At 40.8% G+C, this 25794-nt stretch overlaps 1 protein-coding gene across 1 annotated transcript in view; it reads right to left on the bottom strand.

Annotated features, from left to right (window-relative positions):
• LOC146860345 (uncharacterized) overlaps positions 1-5449 on the bottom strand; it is a 98410-nt gene extending 92961 nt beyond the window's left edge. The window contains exons 1-3 of the mRNA XM_085646150.1: positions 5380-5449; positions 3287-3413; positions 552-2774 (exon numbers count right to left, since the gene is read on the bottom strand). Of these exons, the coding sequence (XP_085502276.1) occupies positions 552-2774; positions 3287-3413; positions 5380-5448 (2419 nt within the window). The 5' untranslated portion in view covers position 5449. The remainder of the gene's footprint in view (positions 1-551; positions 2775-3286; positions 3414-5379) is intronic.
• Positions 5450-25794: the final 20345 nt, after the last annotated feature.

Below are 25794 nucleotides of genomic sequence, written 5' to 3'. Positions count from 1 at the left end.
GTAATTACAGGGTGGAGTACCCCCAGATCAGTTTTCAAACCTGCCGAAATGTATGGTATAGACCTTTTAAACATCTAGGCAAGTAGATTTTGGTAGGGATACGTATCACAAGGTCAATCTTAGAATCAAGTACATAACTTTCCATTAAACAATAGAGAGAATCCAGGTGACCACATACTGTGTTACATAACAGACAATGTAGTTCAATCCACTACTTAGAGAAAGTGGCTCCTATATCATGTTGTAGTACTGCTAATACAACAGCATCCACTAATCTCTCTCATAGTGATTTGGAAATTCGCATACAAATGACAATTTTGTGGTACAAACAAAGCAGCAACTTCCTAGTATTTCCGAAATATACACTGCAATTATCTGGTTCCAACTTGGATTAACTTGATGGACATTGCAGTCACTGGAATATGTGTTTATACAAGGCATCGGATTTAATAGTGCCAAGTTGTGAGTTTTTCTATTTATGTCTGTGACCTGGATAAATTTCAACACTTTTCCAAACTGCATTTGTGAATTATCTAAATATTTTATTGTACTTTGGTCCCGTCTGACTAGTTTGTTGTAGTTTGCTGCATACACATAGCAATAACCCTTCCTTAAACTAATTTTATCATATGATGCTACTTTCCTTTCGAAGTATACAGATAATCTTTTTTGCGCTGCCAGGAACTCATCATTTGTTAAATCTTTTATAGTCACTTTCCCCATTTGAAAGCACCCATCAATTATCTCCATTCTCTCCACACGTATCGATGGATCCATAAGTCTATTGACTGCATTTTCTATCTCGCTATCAATATTATAGGTTGCTTTTAGTAATGGTATCATCTGAATTAATGTCACAGTATTTAGGATTTGCATTTCTACATTTTGTGTTCCAGAGATGTGGGACACTATGTAGCCATTTAGGTCTTCAAAATGAAAACAGTTATTTGAAAAGAGTGGGCCATTGTGACGTACACAGTCTGAAAGATGCACTAACTGATGAATATTCATAGTCATGAACCTCTGATCATACAGGTCTCCAAAAAATTTGACAAAGGTGAGCAAGCAAGTCTCTGCTCGGTCGATTTCTGAAAATGTTAGACTTTCTTTATCTAGTAAATATATTCCTTTTGAGAAGAGGCAAAAATGTATAAATAACTGATTGGGTAATACATCAGCTAGTACTGGAATTCCCCAGAAGAGCAAGAAGTTTCTGTATTCAGAGGATTTCCATAAATGGACATCTTCAAGGCTACGAGGAGGTCTTGATATGTTAAGTGGAGGCTTGATCGCCTGTAATCTCTTGCTAACAAGTTCTCTGTAAGAGTGTGCTGAAAAGCATGACTTCTCATATTGCTTCCCGAACCATAATGTGAGCATTAGTTTCATTACACCAGCGCAGACCCCATGCATATAATCTAAACGAAATCCCTTAATACATGGGAAAAGGGAAAGGAACAGAAACCCGAAAGGGCCTTTCACACCACGAACTGAATATTCATGTTCACCCTGTTGTATTTTAGCTAATGTTTCATTTATATCATTCTTCAGATTTTCTGTTGTTCGCGGTGGTCCTTTAGGATCATCATCATTGTAAGGAAAAACATGACAATGCCCCATTCCAGATCTTGAAGTCATGCCTGGCTGTAAACAGGACCAATAGCTAAATTTCCCATCGAACTGCTTACTGTTGGTAACCAAACAACGAGCTGGTAGATCACAAGTACATGAAAGTAGTGCAGCACGACATACAAAAACAGAGCCTGTATGATCTGTAAACATAACTCCATTTTCCAACTGACTCAATTCCTCAGTTAAAGGATGTAGGTATGTCCACATATATGGCTTTCTTTGCCCAATCCAAATTCCATAGACAAGCATGTTTCCTTTTGCTTTGCATTTTGTTATGGAGAGCTCATTAATCATCAAATACACAGGCCACATACTTAGTTTACTACTTTTAAAAATGTTCACTCCATCTGTGTTCAGAACAAAAGAGATATTGTTTTCATTACTTAATATCCCCTCATCAAACAGGTTTTTATATCTAATTCCATCATAAACATCACCTATTACAGAGTTTCCATTCTGTTTGTAGTGTTCATATCTGTGGGTTCTCACTTCCTCCGTAAAATCTCTCCTCTTAAACATAGTATTTAGCTGTTCAATTATGGAATGTTGGACAAAAAATGCAACAGCACCAGGCTCTGTAAGATCCTTTAGACAATGGGTGTTAGTGCATATCTTTTCATTATCGCTGATGCTTTCATAGCAAGAGGAACAGTAGTTTCTTATCTTAGGAATAGTGATGTATTTTTTTATAAACATCTTAAGTTTGAATAACGAGTTAATCATTTTATTAGGCACTGGTAAAATGCAGCAGATTAAGTCCAGTAGTGCCCCTAATGCCTCATCAGAAATTCTAAATCTAACCGCAAAGCAAATGATAAGCAGTAGGACAGCTTGCACAGTGTGTCGTGAACCTTTAAATAAAAAATTGTCTTCTTGGATTTCATGACTTTTAGAATTATTAATTTCGCCCTCATTTACAATAGTTATATTGTTTACAACATTCTCTGTAAAGTCTTGTGCTTCAAAACCGATTTCATTGTCTTCTGGATCAAAATTATTTTCTCTTTCATCTGCATATTCATTCTGATGCCCAGATGTGTGTAATTCCTCATAAGCCTCTTCATCAAAATCATATGTTGGAGTACGTAAATTATATTCCATAGTAAAGGATGAGACTACTTCAGTTTCTAACTCTTTAGGATCTGTGCATAAAAAAAAGAAAACATGCATTGAAGCCTATTAGAAATAAGTTTATTAACATTCCCTAAATGAAGTATTGTGCAGTACAGAAAATCCATTCACTTATTAACACACCATCCATGGGGATGTCAGTTAACACAGAATAAAGTTGTCTGATGAGGTAACAGGGTGGGATGTGATAATATAGTTCTACCTTGATCTTTCCTTTAGATTTGTAATCATTTAACCCCTCACACTTGACGTGAAGGGCAATGTCTGTTTGGTGAAAAAGCATTGGTTGCAAAGAGGGAGCTGTTATGGTGCAAATCATTTGTCTCAAAACCACTTTCTTTAACATCGTACCCTGAGGAGAAAGGTTTTCGTAGATGCCTATGTGTACAAGCTTTCTGTAGTAGCATAATTTGTAAAGGAGCATAGAGAGCATGGCAGGTCAATGTATTCTCATTGAGAGCAATTACACTGGAACACGCACAATTAACAATAAACTATACAATGTCATTAAAAATGTTTTTACCTGTCTTTTCTGATTGACTACATTCATCCTGTACACCTGGTTTATCACCAATTGCATTGGAACGTATGATATTTTTATCTAGGATACCTAAAATTGGTGTTATCATTTTTGTTGTTTCCATTGATTCCTATAAAATAAAGAAACACGCTTATAAAAGTATATCTTCCAAACTGTGCTGGAGGTCAAAATTAATAAGTCTAACAAGATCAGGACTAATAGATATATTTATCCCATTTTTTGTACATTTAGATTATCCTTAATAGTGCTTCAATATAATATAGGCTGTTGCTGGGGGTTATACTAACCAGAGTTCTATAATAAGGGAGATGGCTCTTGACACACAGTACAAATCGTCGAAAAAGGTTTATAGGCTTTTAGAATACTGTGGATAATGGTCTTATTTAAAAAGAGACATACATAAAATGATGGCCCTGCCGAGATTTGTATATGTATTGCATAATACGCCTTTCCAAGTTCAAGACTCATAATTCAACTCAATAAACAGTGAGGTGCATTCCCTGCTGTGGGACGGTGGCCCACCGAGGATTGGACTCAGTAAGCTGACCCGTGGTTGGTATGATGGAGGGATCGCATTGCCACACATCCAGACGTATTATAGGGCAGCGCAATTAGCAAACGTTAATCAATGGGTTGATCAACCGTTAACATTACCAGCGGACCAGATGGAGAGGCTGGTGCTGCAGCTGAGAGGGTATCTCCACGCACTTTACACTGATCCACGAAAACTCACACTAGAGGGTCCCACAGAGGTGATGGTCCGGCAACGGCATGTGACTCTCTCTAAACTAGGGTGGAAAAACAAGCTCACCAAAGACACAACCACTTTGGGGTTCAAAGCAATTGGGGGCCTCAGGCATCAGAAAAGACTTCACTCAGTGGGACCTAATCGGGATTTCCAGGTTGTGAGACCTCCACACGGGTAGAGAGATGATGTCATTTGAACGGCTAGAGAACAAATATGAAGTGGCCAAAACATTTTGCCCAAAACAGTGGTGGAAATTTTTGGGATAAATGGAATATATATCGGGGAGTCCCTGCCTCCGGTGGTTGACACAACCCTTCCCATGAATCAAGCAGAAATTATCTGACGGGAACAGCATACCAGGAGATAAGGAGGACAGCGGCCCTGCAAGGCCCTTTGGCAACACTCTGGGGGGGGGAGGGGTGGTACTGCTTAAGCGTGTTTGTAATATTGATGATGTAAAGACGTAATTCTGCGCTGTTACAATAAAAAGATTTATTTTAAAAAAATAGAACCAGAGAATTTATTGTGGAGCGCCCAACATTCCAATGTTCTAATTTTTATTGAATGTTTAGAGCTCCCATCCAGGTAGGGTGAAGGGTGAAGCATCTGAAGTTCCTGAGTGCGCCCCTTCTGCAGGGGATCCCGACTGCTGCAGCCAAGTCCAAGTGAATCTGGTGCACACCAAGCAGCCACACTCAGCAGGCGCTGAGTCTCTCACAGGCCAAAGGGAGTGACTAGCGTTCATAACTGGGTGTCAGGCACTATGATATATGTGCTTCAAAAGGTTGGGCTAGAGAGCCCTGTTTTTTATGATTCTCTTATCAGTCTCATCTCCTTCCTAAGATGTGCCCAGGTCCCGTTATGGTGACCTGGCACTAAATCAAAGAGCACCCTTGGAAGTGTACAGGTGAAGCCTAACTCTTCCCTCTCCAGTTTGCGTCTCACCCAGCTTCTAGGAATGCAACAATACACAAATCTGTCTGTGGGATTACTCTATGTCCTCTGCATGTTTCACCAATGCTGGACTGAGTTTTACTATTCATTCATTCCTAAAAACTTTATTTCGGCAATCAAATGCCATAAAAACATCAATAAAACAAGCAATAAAATTCAATGACTTCATAAAATATACACAGTTAAAAAGGTAGTGTTAAAATTCGTTAGAGTGCTAAACAGTAATCCAAATAGTAGAATTGATGTAGCCCCTCCCAGAACCCGAAATGTAGCCAGAAAAATCCAATATTATGATCACTCATACAATTCCTGCAATGTCATTCTACTATTCAAAGGCACACCTACACCCATTCAAACATTCTAAATCACTTACCAATATTAAATGTTTGTGGTATGGACCTCGTTTTTTAGAAAGTCTTTTTTTTGCTCCTGCTTCTGCCATTACTCCTACGATATAAAAAGAATCTTGAGCCATGAACAATTTTGTGCTAAAATAAAAACCTCTATGTATATGTGTACTTATTTACATACACCCTCTGCATACTCTGCAAGACAAATGGATCCACCCTGAATCCAGGAAGACCGTCACACATGCACTCATCACCAACAGGCTGGACTACAGGAACGCTCTCTATGCCGGAATCAACAAATCCCTACTTCACAAGACTGTCCAGAACACTGCAGCCAGACTCGTCCTCAGCATCCCACAACAAGACCACATTACCCAGCACCTCTACTGGCTCCCCGTCAAAAGGAGAGTGACCTTCAAGCTGCTCACACACGCCTACAAAGCGCCCTCCACAACACCGGACCCCAACACCTCAACGAAAGAATCTCCTTCTTTGCCCCCAGGAGAAAACCACACACAGCAGCATGCTGCCATTTCAATTGAAGGACTCGGTGGTTCCATTTATGATAGGACTGTTTGCATGATATGGCGCAAGCGCACAGACAGTGCTTAGCCCTTGACCCTTGCTTGTACTGTCTACCAAAGTACAAAATGATGTGTCTATCTCCCATCACATAGGTCTCTGGATGCAGACCCTCGATATACACCACCCTTTGGGGTAAAAAGACAATTATGGCCATTTACTATCCTGCCACTAGACGAGAATAGAAACCTTTCTCTTCTCAATACTGAAAACCCTGACTTCGAGATTATTTGCTCCCCTGTGAAATGGATCCAAATAAGAGAAACATTTTTGCTGGAAATGTCGTATTTAAATTCCAAAGTGCAGCATCTGGATTAAAAGGTTAAAAATATGCCAAATAACTAAATAAAGTAACAGGGTGGCAGCAAACTGGCCAGATTGATTTTATTCACACACAAACACAATAGCACCACTTTTTCAGAGTTTGCCAGAGAAGCGCTTTTTTTGTTTGCTTTGTTTTCCCTGGGCTTGCAACAATAGTGCATCAATCCTGGAGGTACTGCAAAGTGTGGATTGAACAAAATGTGTACTGCGCTCTGTGTGCAGGGATGTGGTCTTTTTACCTGCTGCTTACGTTTTGTAAGGATATAAGCAATGGATATTGAAATGGGTCAGGGCCCTCATGTCCTTAACTTTTCAGGCATATCCTCCGCTTCTAGGAAAATTATTTAATCTTCCATGCCTAAAAAACAAAGGAGTTATGATCTTGTGTAATGTAACTGGTGTCCATGTTTAGCGCTCCAATATTTTCGGGTCGAATCCGTGCTACATAAAACTGCAAAAAAAAGTTCAGCAAATCACGTTGTGAATTATCCGTCCGGTTATATCGAGCTTAAAACCTACCATGTGCTCTGCCACCTCTTTCTGCTGCGGTACACTAATGTAAGCACTTGAGCTGCTGGTTAAACAATCCCCAGTGTGAGGCAGAGTCCTGCAGTTGGAAGTGCATGCCTCCATCTGTCCAAACAGAAACAGATGTATGCAGCAGCACAGCTGCCCAGAAGTCATTTTTAGGTCTCGCCTGAGCCAGCGCTTTAGCGCTGCTCTGGCGAGAGCTATAGAAAACGGGGATTTGGAAGTGCAAACGAGTGCTTTTCAGGCCCCCAACTACAGTGCATGTGCGCCGGGCGCGCGCACCAGTTGGCAGCCTGCGTGTACATTTCACGGGCGCTTTGATGTTCTCAGTGAGCTGCGCGGCGACTGCGAACATCAAAGCGCCCGCGAAATGATTACTTTCACTTTAAAGTTCGCACCTATTTGGCAGACTGGTTCTCTCTTGCTCTTTCCTCCTCTGCTCTCTCTCCTCAGAGTCCGTCCCTCCCCCTGTTGCAGCAGCTGGCATTACACGGGGGAGGGTGGCTCTTCATGCCTACCAGGCCAGTGGCGCTCTTCGTAGTCGCATTAGTGGCACGAAGCGCTTTATAAATTCTATATTGCAGTAGTAATCGGAGTTACACGCCTCAAAGCGCTTCAGCGCCTCGTCAGAGGCAATAAGCGCTATATAAATCCAGTTACAGTACAATATTTCCGCAGAAGCCCCTTTTAACGCAACCAAACCTTCTTCGGGGCCCAACTCGTGCAGAAGGCATGAATGGTGTGCTCAGGTGTGGGCCCCAGGGGCCCATACTGAGGCTTGAAGGCCTCACCGGCACCAGCACGCTCCAGGGGCAGGCCTTCCCGTGCAGCCGTCTCTGCACCTCCGTGTCTCTTTGCTTAAACCGAAGCCCCGCTCCCCCCCCACCCTCCCCCACTTGTCTGTTATCTCTGGCTTAGGGGCTAGTACCATATAACTCTCTCCGCTCTGATAAGGCAGGTCTCTGGTTTGAGTTCTCGAAGAACAAACAATACATTTTTTTATTCTTTCCTTTCTGAAATATTTTACAGCCCTGTTTATGAGGGAATTACCAGACACTATTTATATTAGGGAACGTAAGATGCTTTTCTTAGTCTGTGGTAAAAGACTTCAAAAAGAAAACACCGTTTGCCTGCTATCGAAAAGTACAGCTAAAGGAAAATGTGTCGGCTTTTCACTTGCAGATGGAATATTGTATTTTTTATTTTTGTAAAGTGCTGCACAGTGACACATGGTCTTTACTACACGTGATTAGCTTTCATAAGTGGATACATGCAATGTTTAGATTATACTAACATTTACCTAAATAAAGCATCTATCGCCTTAAATTAGACATATATAACAATAGAGTGATAACACAGCCATGTTATACGGTTCCGCGGCTTTTTGGCCCTGTAAAAAGCGGGTGTTACAATAACCTAGTTAAACAAGCATTTGCAATGCAATAGGTCTCGCAGTTATACGAGTTTGAGCTATTGGCATTATAAATGACAGTGCCTTTTATTTATGTTTTAAAAAAACCAAACTTAAATAAAAAGCATTGTCATTTACAATGCCAATAGCTCAAACTCCTATAAATGCGAGACCTATTGCATTGCAAATGCTTGTTCAAAAGGCAGATTAAAACATCTGCCAGAAGCCACTTACGAGGCCGGAGCAGGAGCAGCCCCCTCAGCTGGGCCTGTCACTCCGGGCTAAGAGCAGCAGGGCGGGCGAAAAAGGCTGCATCGCGCACGCGCGTGTTCTGATTGGGCGCTATGACTTTAATATTTGGGCCTCCCTTCTCCCATTACTCAGCTGTTGCACGCGCCCCACTCCCACTTTAAACCTCATTTTCTTTGGTTTCTGCTCACAGCTGTCATCAGATTACGAGAAGAAGCAGCCTAGGTCACATTTTTGAGTAGATTGAGCAGGGGGATGTGATCTGTGAGAAATCTCCGCTGAGGCGTAATGGAGCACTTTATTAACACACAGTTGTGGGTTAACAACACACATAGGCTCACTGTACTATATCCTCGAAAACATCATGCTAGTAAACAGTATCTCTCCCTCAAGAGCTAAAGCAAAATGCTTGAAGTTGATACACATTTGCACAGCAGATTTTCGGATCAGCGTTAAGATGCACCAATGATTTCCCAACACACAGAGTATTTTCATTTAAATATCTGCAAGGATGTATTATTTATGCCTTACGTCCAAGGCAAGCAGAGCTTCCCCCAGTGTCTCTCAGACTGACTTACAATCAGCTACGCAACTGGAGAGGTGTATCGCTTTCTAACGATTTTATAATGTGATCGGCAAATTATTCCTGCGCCAATTTAAACAAACATGAACTGGACAGACGTGGTAGCGTTAAAAGGCAAAAGTACTGTATCCTTCTTGAATGTATTGCGTAACTAATTAAAATTGTTATCGATTGCAATCGAGGCCAATCAAGTAGCAGCGGAACACCATAACGACCACTGAAAGAAATAGGCATATGTAGCTGAACAAAAAATAACATACTAAACAATTTCAAGAAATCTCATCTCAAGGCATTTAAATTAGATCATTCCCACACATTTCGAGAGTCGGGTGCTCTAAATCAACAGAAGCAGAGTCACAGGTGCAAGGCTGTGTCAACAAAATGAGAAGAGAAACCCAGAGAAAGAGCTTGTATATTCCATCCAACACAATGGAGTGTTCTGCTCTGCACGTCTTGTTTTCTTGAGTCACAAACTGCTGTAAAACCCCTACCTTCATGGTGGTCATTTAGGTACTACCAGGAGTAAAAGTTTCATTAGTATTCCTGCTACGACTCACGCTAACCGTGGTCTTAATGGTCACTAAAGGCAGTGCACGTGCGTTCAGGCTGCACGCCCAAGCAGGGCTCACTGGTGGGAATGGAGATCACTGATCGGATTGCAGGTGACAGCACTCACTGATTTCTGAATGGTGAGTGTGAAGCGTTAAGGTAACCATGATGTTCCTGCTTACATTTCACATGGTTTGCTAAATTTTGCATTCCCTATGAGCGTTTGCTTTTTCCATGATGATGTTACTTTTTTTTGGTAGGCTGCATATTGCTCTAGGCTATTGCGTCATTTACATTGAGCCTCATCCTATAGCCGGCAGCAATTGGGTTGTAGTTGAAGGCAGTGTGAGTTTTGATTCATGGAAAGGTAGCTCAAAGGGTTAATGACCCTACTGCAAAGAACATGTACAATGCAGATCACAAAGTGCACATAATGTAAATAGGTCAGTGGGCTAATGCTTTTGTCAGAGAGATCCTTTTGTTGCTTGCAGTTTATAAGTTAAAATCCTAACATAGAACAGTGCGCTATTAACTCTCATCTACGAGCTGCATACAAACAGCAAGGTATAAATTAGAGCGTTATGTTTTTCCTCCAGTCTTTGATTATCCTAATGTTGCAAAAAGTGTTCTTTTGGTCAGAAATCAATTCTGATTATTAAAGAGAACCCTAAACCTTGGTATTACGTTTTAAAATCTGTTTTTATGTTTCTCCAGTCCAATCACTATTAAACTATACGGCCTACTAGTATGGTTGTCATATGACTCCTACACCTTGTAGTCCTTAGTCTTATGTAACATTTTCTATACGGTGATTTACACACATATTGATTGTCTCTTAGTAATGTGTGTGATGTTAAGTGCTCTGACACCCTACACTGGTATGAGTGGCGCTGTAAATCAAATTAAATGCGTCTGAGAGAGTGTGGTTATGCAGACTTGAGGGGCACTGTTAAACGGTGGTAGTGAGGGAATCCATGGCACAGGTGGTCATTGGGGGGCAATAACAAACATTAATGCACAGGGTACCGCCAGTGCTAAGGCTGGCCCTGCCCTTGAGGCCAGTCTGCCTCACCCATAGGTACCTCCATTGGCCTTGTTTCAGAAGTAGTAGCTGCAACTCACCAGGGATTGGCAATGCAGAATTTGCACGCACACCAAACTAAGTTCGCAAACTTCACAATCTCTCTGCTTCATTCACAAGCACCTTTAACATGTGCTGCTTGCTGTGGGGCCACTGAAATTATATATGCAGCAAAGGAGGACAAAATTATGCCGCTGTGTTGACTAAATTATGCATTAAAAAAAAGGCTGCAGCGTAATGCTGTATGTTTTCTGATATTTTATTATTATTTTGACATGTGTACACATGCTAACAGTCTTTGGAAAGATTTTGCCTCATTAGTATCAGTGTAACATACAAATGCAACAGTGAGAAAGGTGATCAGTCAACCTTTGCACTAAGCCATCCACTCCGCAGCAAAACAAGTCACATTTTTATTTAACTTTTGATGCGTTTGAGCTATAAACCATTTAGTAGTTGAAATGGTCAGATCATGCAGCAGATCTTCCATTAGGAGGCAAATATGGCAGAGGCATAATTATATAGAAAACATTTTGCAAACTAGGATATTTTGCCATTCATGTTTGAACTGCCGTTGTGGAAAACGGGAGAACTGCTGATGACAAACTCCATGGCTCGGTGACAAATGGCTTGTGCTTCCACATTTTATCGTATTTAGGACATTCTGTGATTAGAAGCATATCCCACTTTGTGAATGTGTTTTAATGTCAATAACTCATTATAACCTTAAATAATCATGTGTATCCATTGTTTGATGAAACTGGGCAGTGAAATGCCAAACTAATACTAAAAATTTGGATGTTTGCACATTCTGCCCACACCTCTGGCTCTGCCCGCTGATCCAATCCTTGGGTTATTCCCGCCCTCTGGTTTTGGGGGTAACACCCCTCATCAACCAGGCTAGCTCGAATCCAGTGGCAAGGGACCTTGTCTGGGCATACCCTGCCAACTTAGGGTGAACAAAGCAACCACGAGGAGATGATGGACTGAGTGCTGCAACTTTTCAGACACTCACCGCCAGTCACAGATCTGTGTTGAATCCGTCATCATTCTTTAGCTCACTTCGCCACCCTAGTCTATCAGTGTCCGCTTTGTGAGTGTGGTGTTTGAGCTATGTCTGCATGGATAATTTTCGAGGGTTAATAACAGGGTAGATGCATTCCTGATAAGTTGCTGCATGTTTTTAGATTTTCAGCGTGAGGGTGTGTATATTGCTGTCTAATATAGAGCATGAGTTTCTGAGATGACATAGGAGTATCAAACTGGGTGAGATATCATATCTTTCTGAAGGCAAGAGAAGCTGTTTTGATAAGGGGCTAGATAGTTTAGAGTATGTGAATGTGATTTGATGCCTGATGGCATGTGTTTGGGTGTTTTAGGTGTGTGATGGCATTTGGGAGTATCATAGTGTTTGTGGATGTATGATTATGTATGTCTGGTGATATGCTTGAGTGTCTGTCAGTGTGGGTGTCTGTTGTGCAATGGGGACTACATTGTTGAGTGTGGAATGGGCTTGTCAATGTGTGCAAGAATTTCATGGTGTACACTGAAGCTCCATTCTGCTTAAGTGTCCGGTTCCATTTGTCAGTAGCTGAGGATTATTTTGATGGTACAGTGAGTTGAAAGCACCATGCACAAACTGTCCCATTCACTGCAGGTTACATCACAGTTAAATATTTACTCTTTCATTTACAGGGATTAAAAAGAATAAGGCAGCTTAGATTTTTTATTTTAATTCAGAACATTTGGAAGCCATGGCGCACATGACGAGGAAATCGAGTAAGGACTGCTATTGCTGTATATTTGACTATGTAGACCGATCAGTTGTGCTGCAAAGTCATGCGGAAGTCACATTTAATGCAACGGAGAAGACTTCAGAACTTTTATTAGGAGCCCGCTGTCACAGTGCCTTTGAAACATTTGACCTAGATGATGAAGGAACACCTACCAAGAAGAAAATGATTTATAAAGGGATCCTAGTCTTCTACAGTGAATGTAAGTGTCTTCAATATGTAAGTTTCACGGTCCCCCTGTCAGTTAAGTTTGCTTTTGAATATTGCTGAAATGCATATCAATACTAATACCTAGGCTCAGTTACTGCTGAACCAGTTATGGCCATAGAATGCTATCTGGTTCGGCCTTTACACAATCTGTACATTGAAACACCAGTCTGCCCCTGATGATATCCAGTACCTTTCTTTTCGGTATCAAGTGAGAATAAATTTCACATATGCAATGCTCCCTTTTCCACTTTGGCTCTACGTTGTTTAAAACAGTCATCTCATCTTATGGTAAATCACCTTTTCCTTGGCATTGAAGATCTGCTTTTAAAGGTACATCAAATGAAGTCTTTTCTCCTCATGTCCCATCATGCAGGCCTCCATGCTGCACTTTCGATCTCTATATTTCTATTCCCTTGGCTTATTCCACCGACTCCCAAAATACTAGTGGCATATATTCTACTCTGATCACAATCTCTCGTAAGCCCATTGGCGGCTACTACTGTAGCCAGTTCTCACAACCCTACACCTATGTCCAAAAACCTCTTTCTGAGGTGTTACATGCCTGCCCACAGCTCCATAGAAAATGACTACAAATTAAATACATAATGTAATGCAATACCTTACAAATATGTGACCTGATTTACACATTGGTGGATGAGTACTCCATCCCAAACATTATGAATTACCCATCCACCTTATTACAAATGCATTGGGATGTGATGCACTTGCAATAAGGTAGAGAGGATCTGTCATGTACATTGGCATGTTCACTCCATTGAAGATCAGAATACCATGGAGCAGCAACAGACTAATTGAGGGTCCATAGTAATTGTTCATTTTACACTGGGTACTCTAATCTCACCAGTTTTAGTGACAAGTAAATTTACACAATAGGTCATACAAATAAGTACTGTATCGCAAGTCGTTTGCAAATAGGAACATTTTGAAAATGAATTCTTTTTTTTTTATGTTACAGTCAAAAAACAATGTGCAGCTGTAAAAAAGACTATGGATGTGTTTATTAAAAAAAACAGTATGACTTTAGCACAGGATTTGGACAAGGAATTGGTACATATGGGTAACATTGAGACAAAAAAACTGTTTTCAAAGAAAAAAGATCGAGCTGCTAGTCCATTAAAAGAGATGGGTAACATTGAGACAAAAAAATTGTCTTCAAAGAAAAAAGATCGAGCTGCCAGTCCATTAAAAGAGATGGGTAACATTGAGACAAAAAAACTGTCTTCTAAGAAAAAAGATCGAGCTGCCAGTCCATTAAAAGAGCTTAAAGAAAATATGCCAGTTGTAGGAAGTCAGAAACGCAAAAATGATTTCAATGCTTTACAAATGAATAAATCAAAGATGGATAAATGCGAAATCGAAAATTCAAAACCTGCAACCAAAATGAAAAAGCAGCAATTCGCCAGAAGCATTAAGCAGCAACAGAAGGATGGCATTAAAAAGAAAAATGTTGTTGTGACATTATTAAAGAAAAATACAACCAAAAAAACGAATTCAAAATGTGTAGATCCAACAATGCAAAGAATGTGTGAGCAATTTTCTGGATATAACTTTCAATTACAACAGAGTGATGTTTTACATACTTCTGTGACAACGAACTACACTGATCCGCCACCAAAAACTCCAAACCAGACTAGAAATTCTATCTCAGAAAGCATTAACACTGGGCAAACTATTGCCCCATCAACCAGCACTGCACCTTCAGGAACACTACACTGTAGCCCTGTAACAACAAATCTGAATCATAGGCAACTAGCAGAGTGCAATAGCTTTACTTCTGTTCCACGAGCAGGCCATACGCTTTCATTTAACCATTTGACCGCTAATGGAAAACCCAAACAACATCAAGTTTTGAGCAACCCAGGCCTACAAAAGTCAACTATAGAAAGACAGGGAGTTGGGAAACACAAAGATACAACTACTTCTGCTCTAGCGTCTAACAGTCTTTCTTTCATTCAACAAACCGTCCATCAGTCAGGAAGTATACATGGTTCTGCGAGGGACTCACTCAATATTGATAATCAATGTGCAGAATTAAATCAGACAGAATTACATTGCACCATGTCCTCGCCTACAATACCGTCGCACAACAATTATTTATTGAATGCCTCGGAAGCTATGACATCTGTCTCCCCTTCAAGATATGTGCCAAGAGTCCATGACGAAACAACACAATATAGTGGATCAGAACCCACGATTCATAGCCAAAAAGATTGGCCCCAAGTTAATTCACATCCACTCCAACCATCACAAAGTAATACATCCTATCAATCATCTGTGCATCCAGAGAACCAACTTCAATCCTCTGTGCTGGCACAACAAATACATTCTGAATACAGGCCACAGCAAATGCAAGAATCGCTAATTGCAACCATCAATAAATCCATTAACATAGCCAATGGTGAAGAAGATCAGATATGGGAGAATCTCGGCAATTGTCAATCTAATGAAGATGATTTTGACAACGATAATGAACTGTCTGACCACAGTGAGGCAAGACCTAACGTGTACAATAAAAAAGATCACAGAGAAACCAATAGAACAAATGTGCAAACACATATAAATCGTGCTAATGTGATAGCTGGTAAGTTTAAAGTCTTCTTTTGTATATGCCAACTTAAACTATCAAATGATTCATGAAATAAAACCAATATACATTTAAATGTACATATATTTGCTTTTTTGCAGCACTTGGGATTGACCTAAAAGATCTCCCAGTGGTGACAAAGGCTATTAGAGGTCTCCTGAATATCCTTTCAGAAACTAATGTAAGTTTGTTCTTTGATAATTGTTCAGTTATTTGTATTGTATGCTTCCAGTTGCTGTTGTGAATTTAAAATTATATACGCCAAATTTTTAAAGTCATGTGCAGTGAATTCTCCACTTTGTTGTCCCTGCGCACTTATAACATTTTACCCCCATTTCATTCCACCACCCATTACCACATTTTTTATCCTCCTGGATAGCTCATGCAGATTTATATGCAGAAGCAAACTGTGTAGTATTTTTATTTTATATTGGCATGTTCACTCCATTGAAGATCAGAATACCATGGAGCAGCAACAGACTAAAAACACTATAGCTATTTTTAAACCACTCAGCCCATGGTGTATGATGTCACCTGAAACTCAGTGTAAATTGTTCCTATATTGCCATTCTATCACCCCTGATATATGTATAAGTTCATATTCACCCATACAAAAAACTTGATATCAGTTTCATAACATTAATATGTACATGGTGGTGTTGCATATCTCTCTATCTTTACCTCTCTAAGGGACAGATGTACGACCATAGCATTTAGCGACTCGCAAGTTGCGCGCAATTGCGAGTCGCACTTTTCGAGTCACTAAATACTATATATAACAGTGTCGGAGACACTGTTTGTGATTCCCAATGGGTTTGCAAATTGCATGCCTCATCAATATTCAAGAGGCACTCGCAATTTGCGACACCATTGGGAATGGCTGGATCTCCCAGCTATGGTGGCCTGCTGGGCTCCGCAAACCTCCATTTCTGAGACTGCTTTTAAATGAAGTAGTTTAAAAAAAAAAAAATGCAGCCCGGGATGCATTATAAAAAAATGAAACTTTTTTTTAACATTTTTTTTAATGGGAGGTAGTGTTGAGATTCCTATGGGTGTGGCACCAGCGCTCGGATGATGCTCAAACTGTTATCAACGCATATTGTGGTTGCAAAACATTCTTACATAGGCCTTTGACTCGCTATTAGGAAGGGACGCCCTTGGAACGTCTCTTTCTAATAGCAACTCGCAATTCCTATTTAGCGAGTCACAAAACAAATGCGACTCGCTAAATCGGGATTGTTACACTGTCCTATTACATTTTGCATGTGCAAACGGGTCACAAACCAGTTTGTGCATGCAAAATAGGGTCGTACATCTGGCCCTCTTTCGCGCTCGCTCTCTTTCGCGCTCGCTCTCTTTCGCGCTCTCTCTCGCGCTCTCTCTCTCTCGCGCTCTCCCTCTTTCGCGCTCTCTCTCTTTCGTGCTCTCTCTCTCTCGCACTCTCTCTCTCTTTCGCTCTCTCTCTCTCTTTCGCTCTCTCTCTCTTTCGCTCTCTCTCTCTCTTTCGCTCTCTCTCTCTTTCGCTCTCTCTCTCTCTTTCGCTCTCTCTCTCTCTTTCGCGCTCTCTCTCTCTTTCGCGCTCTCTCTCTCTCTCGCTCTCTCTCTCTTTCGCTCTCTCTCTCTCTCTTTCGCTCTCTCTCTCTCTTTCGCTCGCTCTCTCTCTCTTTCGCTCTCTCTCTCTTTCGCTCTCTCTCTCTCTTTCGCTCTCTCTCTCTCTTTCGCGCTCACTCTCTTTCGCGCTCACTCTCTTTCGCGCTCTCTCTCTCTCTTTCGCGCTCACTCTCTTTCGCGCGCTCACTCTCTTTCGCGCTCTCTCTCTCTTTCGCGAGCTCTCTCTCTTTCGCGCGCTCTCTCTCTTTCGCGCTCTCTTTCGCGCTCTCTCTCTCTTTCGCGCGCTCTCTCTTTCGCTCTTACGAGAGTTTTTTGAAATGTTACTTGGGGCATTAAACAAGAGTTGTTGCACTCTACTGAGAAGACTCATGTTAATGTTAATTTCATATGAAGGCTAATTTCATGTGTTTGTATCTCTAATATCCATCTCCATTCTTTCAATGCAGGAAGAAACGACTTCCGCTTCAGAGATGGGGAGTGCATTTTTAGAATACAGGCAAGGGCGACTTATACAACTCATTAAGGACCCCAAAAATCCTCTTCCATACAACGATATCTTGGTAGATGCTGGCCAACTTTATAGTTTAATTGCAAGAGCACCAACTTCAAGTGATCCTGGAGCATTTGTGCTAAATCGCGTCATATCTATGGTATTCAACGATCAGGAATTGGCAAACAGCAAAGGAACTGGTCAAAGAAAGCATTCGAAGGATAGAGGCTTGAATGAAGAGAAAGTTTCTGCTTGCAGAGGTATGTTTGGATGTATTGTGTATATATATATTGAACTAGTTAACCTTAGTGTATTCCTTCTTTTTTATCCATTGAAAGTGTTTAAAGGATACTTGCCAATAGCAAAGTCCTGTGTGTACTCTACAAGAACCACCACCACTGAGGGGGATTGAGGGGAAATCAAAGGTAGTATTTTGAGTCAGTGGGTTGCAGGTGGTAAATGGAACTGTGAGGACACTGACTGAAGGATATGCTCATGACAGAAATCAATTGACCTGACTGTTCCCACCTATTAATGTATATTTTTAATGTATCCACTTTTATATTTATTCTACAGAATTTGTTTGGGCGCTTTGCAAGGAGCACCACTGGAAAGTCCCAAATAGTGACCAGCGTATCTTTAACAACAAGTGCACTAATGCAAGACGGAAATTTTCACCACATCAAACTTTATAAGCTTTGGTAATATTTGTCACGTTTCTCTAAATCTAGACTGATCATTTGATAGACAATAACTTTATTCAAATGTGATGGAGACACTTTTACCACTGATGTGCTTATAAACTTTAATTCATATAGCAATATATCTAAAAGTGAAAATGCCAAGAGACGGACCGGTTATATTGGTCACTTTTTAAAAATCTGTTCTGATAATTTGGTAGACTATAACTCCATTCAAACATCTGATGTAGACATTTTTACTAATAATGTGGTTTACAATTGTTAAATTGTAAGTTCAACCAATCTGCAAGTTTCTTCTGTCAATAAAAAGTCATCTCACAGGTCACCTGCATCTCCTTCAGAGCATAAGTTAATGGCATAAAAGCCTTGTACAATGTGTTTAGCATATTGTTTTTCTAAATTATACCATTAATAGAGTATGGGGGAAAATAAACACAGGCGTTAGAACAGTTAAGCTTTTATCTGGCGACTAATTCAATTTTGTACAATTGTTCTTTTGGATAATATGAAAACAAACAAATGTTCCATACACATCATAAAATGTTTGCTGATTGTATAACTGATGAGTTTGTAGTCCGCTTATAATCATTGACTCAAAACATGTAACAAATAAAATTTAGTTTGAAAGGCCCATAAGGCATCGTTAAGAGCCCTGTGCAAGCTATCAAATCAATCACATTACTATAAATTAATCGGAGTGAATGTAACTAGTCTTCAATTAACATTCACTTTAAATTCTGCTAGTCTTACTTGAGTCTTCACAATCATTGCCGTTAGTATTCAGATACTGCTCACAAAGAATACCATTAGTCTTCAGATATTGCTCACAAAGAATACCACTAGTCTTCAAACAGTGGTCACTATCAATGCGACTAGTCTTCATTTTGCTCTTGGAATAGCAGAAGAGCTGCAAATAAACCCTAACGGAATACTACTAAGCTTCAAATACTATTCTTCTAGAATACTACTAGTCTTCTTTTAGCAATCAATTGAAGTGTTCATCATGTATTTGAAGGGTAGTTGAGTAGAACTAGTATTCCCTCATTTGCATATTTCGGCTTGTGGGGATACTACTTAGTCTTCATGCATACTAAAAGAATACTACATTTTAATAGTAAATGAATACCACTGTAAATACTGAAATCACACTAAATGAAGAGCTTCCATTTTGGTGAGGGCTACCATCAAAGCAGAACATGGCTGATCAGTGAGACAGATTTTTGATAGCAACATTGCTTTGACTGTGCATTTAATCTAGAGTACTGAAGCTATATTTTTACTTTACATAAGATGTTCACTTGGAACTCGGATAAAGTCAGTACTGTAGGGTGTAGTCCATGTTGCTGTTTAATAGGTCGGGATATTCTTTTGTTATAGGACTTCATTTATGGTAGCTGCCTGACATGACAGATTGAATAAATGTGAGGAAGTATATATGATGTGGTTTTAGATGACATATTTAAACATAGGTATATAGTAAAGACTTACAGTAAACTAATTGCTGTTTTTTTTATAGCAGGCCACTTGGTTCCCTCTCAAGTTTGATATCCCAAATCACTCTTGCCCTATTCAATGGTACGTTTGTAATTTTGTTCGAAATTTTATAAAACCAGGTGACTAATTTGGAGCCCATCCTCAATGTAAATAGGAGCTGTAATAGGCCATGCAGCAGTGGTTCCACATGCTTAGAGTCCCATGTGCTGTGCAATATATGTGCTACTGCTCCATATTTCAGGAATTGCCATGCGGGAAGCCAAAACTCCTTCTCCAATCCTGCCTCTGTCCAGCTTGCCATTAGGAAGGTTAGTAATCCGTTACAGTCAGTCATGTCTAAGACAGTCAAGCACCATCATAAGGCAAGGGTCTGCCACAGTCCGTAACAATTTGGACATTGTCCATCACTTAAATGGTTGTGATTTTGGAGCTGCATTGTGGTTTAATCCAGGTTGCTAGTCCTGGATGAAGCAGAGACTGCCTATGTATTCCTGCTTTGTCAATATCTTGTCTCAGTTTAAGAGTCAGTGATGGAATGATAATTGGTTAATTCTGCTTGGTCATGCAAAACATTTTTAGGAGGGGATAGATTTGGCCAGAGTGTATTAAGATGAGAGAATGTTTCATAAGAGAAAAATGTGCTGAGTGTTTTAAAATAAAACCCCTCATTGAGGAGGGCTTCCATGACAGAGAGGGATGCAATATCATCCTCATAGATGGTTGGTTCCTTGAGGTTAAGATAATGGAGGACCTCAGAAAGCCTGTTGCAAAAATATGTCTTAATGTTTTTTGTTAGTTTTTTAAATCATTATTAACATCAACCAAATATTTTCAAAAGTTGATCCTATCAGCAAATAGCTTAGGTCTTCTAAAATCTCGTTCACATCTTCAATGATTTTTTTTTGCTATCTACAGGCCCTAAGAGACTATACATTGCTTGATTTCACTTGTTAAATAAATATCTTAAAATGATGGTGAATACCAAAATCACATAGGGTATGAAAATTGCTGACATTCAAAGAACACATGCTAAGCTAATTCTTAATCTGATCCACAACACCTGCCACTCCTGGGAGGGGCTTTCCAAATCAAGGCTTGACCTGGTTGGGTCTGAATAGAATGAACAACATACGATATGTATGAATTGAACTTCCACATAATCCATTGGGCCTCAAACAATTCACGTGCAAATTCAAAGAAGATTTGTAGGCTGTGGTTCCAAAATCCTTATTGCAGCTTCTTAAATGAAGTTTGACATTTCGTTTTTTAAGTATGCTTTTTATCAACCCCACTCCCATGCTATCTTTACGAGTCCTTAATTTATTATCATGCTTTTTTAATGAATTTATACAGTGCACTGCTACCAGTAAGTGTCCTAGACCTGTCTAGTCAAGTGAAGGGCTGAGTTAAAATCAGAGGGGGTATGAAATCAGAGACTGGAGAAAAGCCTAGTACTATGTCCCTTTCTGAACACAAGATAGTTCATTTCAACTCTTAGGCTAGAAGGCATTTACTTCCTTGTCTTTGGTGCCAGAACATATACAGCTACATCACCTACTCTTTTTACATTTCAGCACTTTGGCTAGGTGTGCCATAGAGGAGGGAAGGTTGTGTGTTGGACAGTAATGAGCCAGTTTAGTTTGTAAGTACATGAAACCTTGTTGTATAAGGACTTTATCAATACACAAGCTTTTGAATAAGATTTGCTCCTTAATGGAAAGCCAATGAAATTCCCTCAGAACTGAGGGCATGCGAGACTTGCTCTGCTGGAATAAATGCTTTGGGAGACCTAACAACAATACATTACAATAATGCAAACTAAATAGATAATTGCTTGGTTCACTGTCCTCTGTCTTACCACCAAAAGAAATGAACAAAATTACCCCAGTAGCCTCTCTACTACACCGCTAGAGAAACAGGTGAACGTTATCTTGTTCATGTCTGCTTTGAACGGCAGTGAATTATCTATGATGACTCCTGGATTTCTTGATGATTCAAGCTGTGTAGCCCACCAATTCACAAACCACATGTCAAAAGAGTCACCCAGGATGAGAAGTTCTGTTTTCACTGAGTTAATTTTGAAGGCCTTCTCTGACATCCAAGAAGCAAAAACTGTAGTTCAGTTTTGTACTTCCATTTTGTAATCGTCTTGCATCCTCTGGGTGACAACCCAGCTTTGTGCCTTTCGCAAAGATCGTCAAGGATACGTCAATTTAAATAATTATTTGAGTGAGAGGGGCATAATAGGGGTTAAATAGGGCTTAAGGATGATCCCTGCTGCACACCCTGTTTCATAAGTTATCAAGGTGATTGGTGGAAGCAGGTCTTGACAGTTTGGCATTACTTGTTGAATTAAAATCTAATCCAAGGCAGTGCATGAACCTTAATGCCTGCTTCATGTAGCTCATGATAAGTGTTTCATGAGAGACAGCATGTGGAAGGCTGCAGAGAGGTCAAACAAAATAAGGGCCACTCAGCTGCCCTCATAAGGCATCCAACCAACTTCTCTTTGGAGTATCTATCTAATATGGGCCCACTAACTTGATTACAATCACCACCAAATATAATATAATCATCATCAAATTAAAGCACTTTGTTGGCGAGAGTAGTTCAGAATCTATTGGTTTGTTATTATTAAGCTGTTTAACAATAAGCCATCCACCTTCAGCATCATGTTCTTTGTTGATAACTGAGATTTTCAATTTTTTATGATAAAGAATCAGTACTCCATTTCTTTTCCCCATTGCAGGTGAGACAAAAACATTTCCAACCTGGCCTATTTTTTTTTAGCTTGGCAGCCTACAACTCACAAAGATGTGACTCCTGAAGAAGTAAAAACAACAGTCGATGGACAGAATGCAGAACAATGTCATACATTCACCCCAGTACAGAGACCTGAGCCTAAATCCATGGTTTTTTTGCTCACCATGCCATTTCAGTTTGAACCTAGATTGCATACCCGTCCCACTTGGGGTGACAAATGCAAAAACAACAGTTGATGGACAGAATGCAGAACAATGTCATACATTCACCCCATCGTTTGTTTGCTCTCCATGCAATTCCAGTTTGAACCCAGTCATATGCAAATCAGTCTTGACCCTGTGCCTCATGGGAACATTCCTGCCCGAACTGCCAAGCCAGGTCCTTCCTGGACTGGATGGTTTGGAAAAATAAGGGGTCCCCTACTTAACACAATGAAAACTGTCTAGCTAGTAGGGAAAACAATGTCAAGGGGAAAAGAACAAGCTAATCACAAGCATGAATATTTAGAATTTTAACAGGGCATCATACACATAATAAAACAACATAGTGCTTAAATGTTATCAAAAAATATATTTTTATTTTGTTTTGCATAAAGTTTTGTCAATTTTTTTACCAGAAAATCAAAAATATATAATTCTGTATATTTTAAAATCACAATGCAACAACACATGTTACGACATATGAGACATAATCAAATAGATAAGAGATTAGAACCTAATGATACTGTTGCCTAATGATACAATATTTTTTCTCTTATATTTATTCTAATCTCTTATCTATTTGATTATGTCTCATATGTAGTAACATGTGTTTTTACATTGTGATTTTAAAATATACAGAATTATATATTTTTGATATTCTGGTGAAAAATTGGCAAAACATTATGCAAAACAAAATAAAAATATATTTTTTGATAATATTTAAGCACTACGTCGTTTGATTATGTGTATGATGTCCTATTAAAATTCTAAATATTTATGCTTGTGATTAGCTTGTTCTCCTCCCTGGACTGGAAACAAGCATCCTAGGACCGGTTCCGGGGTTTCACCGCTCTTCAGCCAGGATAGCTTGATACCAGTGGCATAGAGAGCACGGGACCCACGTCTGGGCGTACCCATCCCACTCGAGGTGACAAATGCAAAAACAACAGTTGATGGACAGAATGCAGAACAATGTCATACATTCACCCCAGGACAAAGATCTGGGCATAGATCCATCGTTTTTTTGCTCACCATGCCATTCCAGTTTAAACCAAGCCATATGCAAATCAGTCTTGACCCTGTGCCTCATGGGAACAGTCCAGCCCAAACTGCCAAACCACATCCTCCCTGGACTGGAAACAAGCATCCTAGGACCCGTTTCGGGGTTCACCCCTCTTCAGCCAGGATAGCTTGATTCCAGTGGCATGGAGAGCACGGTACCCACGTCTAGGCATCCCTGTCCCACTCGGGGTGACAAATGCAAAAACAACAATTGATGAACAGGATGCAGAACAATGTCATACATTCACCCCAGTACAGAGATCTGGGCCTAAATCCATCGATTTTTTGCTCACCATGCCATTCCAGTTTGAACCCAGACTGTTCCCATGAGGCACAGGGTAGACTGATTTGCATATGGCCATGTCTGAACTGGGGTAGCGGAGTGAGCTAAAGAATGATGATGGATTAAACCCAGATCAGTTGACTGGGGGTGAGGGCTTGCTATGTTCAACACTCCGCCCAAAATCCCCTTTGGTTTTACTCCTGAAGAAGTGCCACATCTGTTTTAAGTTTGGTTAAATGAGATCATTCTCTCTGGGGTATATTCACAAGAACGTGTGATAACTACCACAAGAGTAGCTTAACGCAACTCTCAACATCGCAGCCTATCACTGCAAAATTACGCTGTGCCAACCAAGTATTCACAATGCAGTGGTAGCATGTGATAGTCACCAGATAACGCGTCAAATGTCAGTATTAAAATCAACGCCACGCCGCAAAAATGAAAAACACGAATGCAAAAAATCATGCGATGAGGCCAATCGCGGTCCAAAAATGAGCAAAAACCAGCCACAGGCCTGCAATCCCACGCGTCTGGCGGGAAAATGCACAATAGAAGAAAGAGAAAAAAAACACCAAAACCAATTCAAACTGCATAGCACCATGGATGCACCTGGACCGAGGTCAGAACACAAGCCGAACTCCACAAGCCCCACAGAGGACAAGCATGGAACCCCGTGTTCGGGGAAGGGCAAGGAGAAGAGGCACAGGAAGACCGGGTTCAGTCCGCAGGTAGACCGGATCATCGTCACGGAGGTGATAGAACACCATCAACAACAGTTAGGCACCTCCACTGCGGCACTGGCAACCCAAATGGAAATATGGCAGGTCATCGTCACCAACGTTAATGCAGTCGGAGTGTCGAGGAGGTCGATGGAGGAGGTCAAGATGCGCTGGCATGATGTGAAAAGGAAGACAAAACAGAAACTCGCCGCCAACAGGAAGGCAGCAATGGCGACTGGAGGTAGGAGTCCTGCGACACAGGAAAAGCTGGATGAGCTGGAGGAAATGGTGGCCACAGTCAGCAGTGTGGAGACAGTGGCAGGATTTGGGGGCCTGGACACAGATCAATACGACCTGACCCAACAGCAACATGGTGAGTAATGACCAGGGACTGGGGGGACGGGGAAGATGGGCACAATGGCACACATGCAAAACATGTGTAGCACACTGCACACCCACAATGATCGTGGAACATGTCCCTGATAGCCTTGGCACACTCCAGCACACATAGAAACACCAAGTAGGCCCCCGTCCACAATGTGCACAAAAGGGCCACCCTTCCTATCACCAATATCACAACCTACCCATGCACATGTGCTGAATCGAGCAAAGCAGCGGCTCTGTCAGCCACACTGACTATGCAAGTGACACTGCATGCCCGATAGCATGACAGCAGCCAAATAACATGACATGGCCCACGAATCGACAAGGAGGTGGCCCAGTGTGGATCACATCCGTAAAGGAGTAGGTCACACCCTGACATATACATGTGCATCTACAACCCATGCAGTACAATACACGCAGCAGACGAACAATGCACCAGACCACAAAATCTGTCCGAGAGGACATATGACCCAAGTCAAAAACAATTCAGCCCCCGAAAAGCACACAATTCAAAGTCATCCCGCCTCAAAGGGAGAAGGGCACATGAAATTAGAGCTGCAGGGCCAACTCCCCCACAATGCAGCACACACACATAGCAAGTCACAGAACATCAGCAATGACGGCAATGTGGTACAACGTGCAACACCAACACCACAGGACAGAGCTCACAACAGGTTCCGCTTGTGCGCATTAACTGTCCACTCACATCTGGCATTGCCTGACACTGTGTGATGATAATGTACGGGTCTACCGCACATCCATCATGTAGTCGAAGAACACACTGACTGCTCTCAAATAGCCAGCTCCACCAAA

This window comes from Triturus cristatus, chromosome 3_1 (assembly GCF_964204655.1).
Source record: "Triturus cristatus chromosome 3_1, aTriCri1.1, whole genome shotgun sequence".
NCBI lineage: Eukaryota > Metazoa > Chordata > Amphibia > Caudata > Salamandridae > Triturus > Triturus cristatus.
Note: the sequence above shows the minus strand (reverse complement) of the source record. Positions and strands in the feature narration are given on the sequence as shown.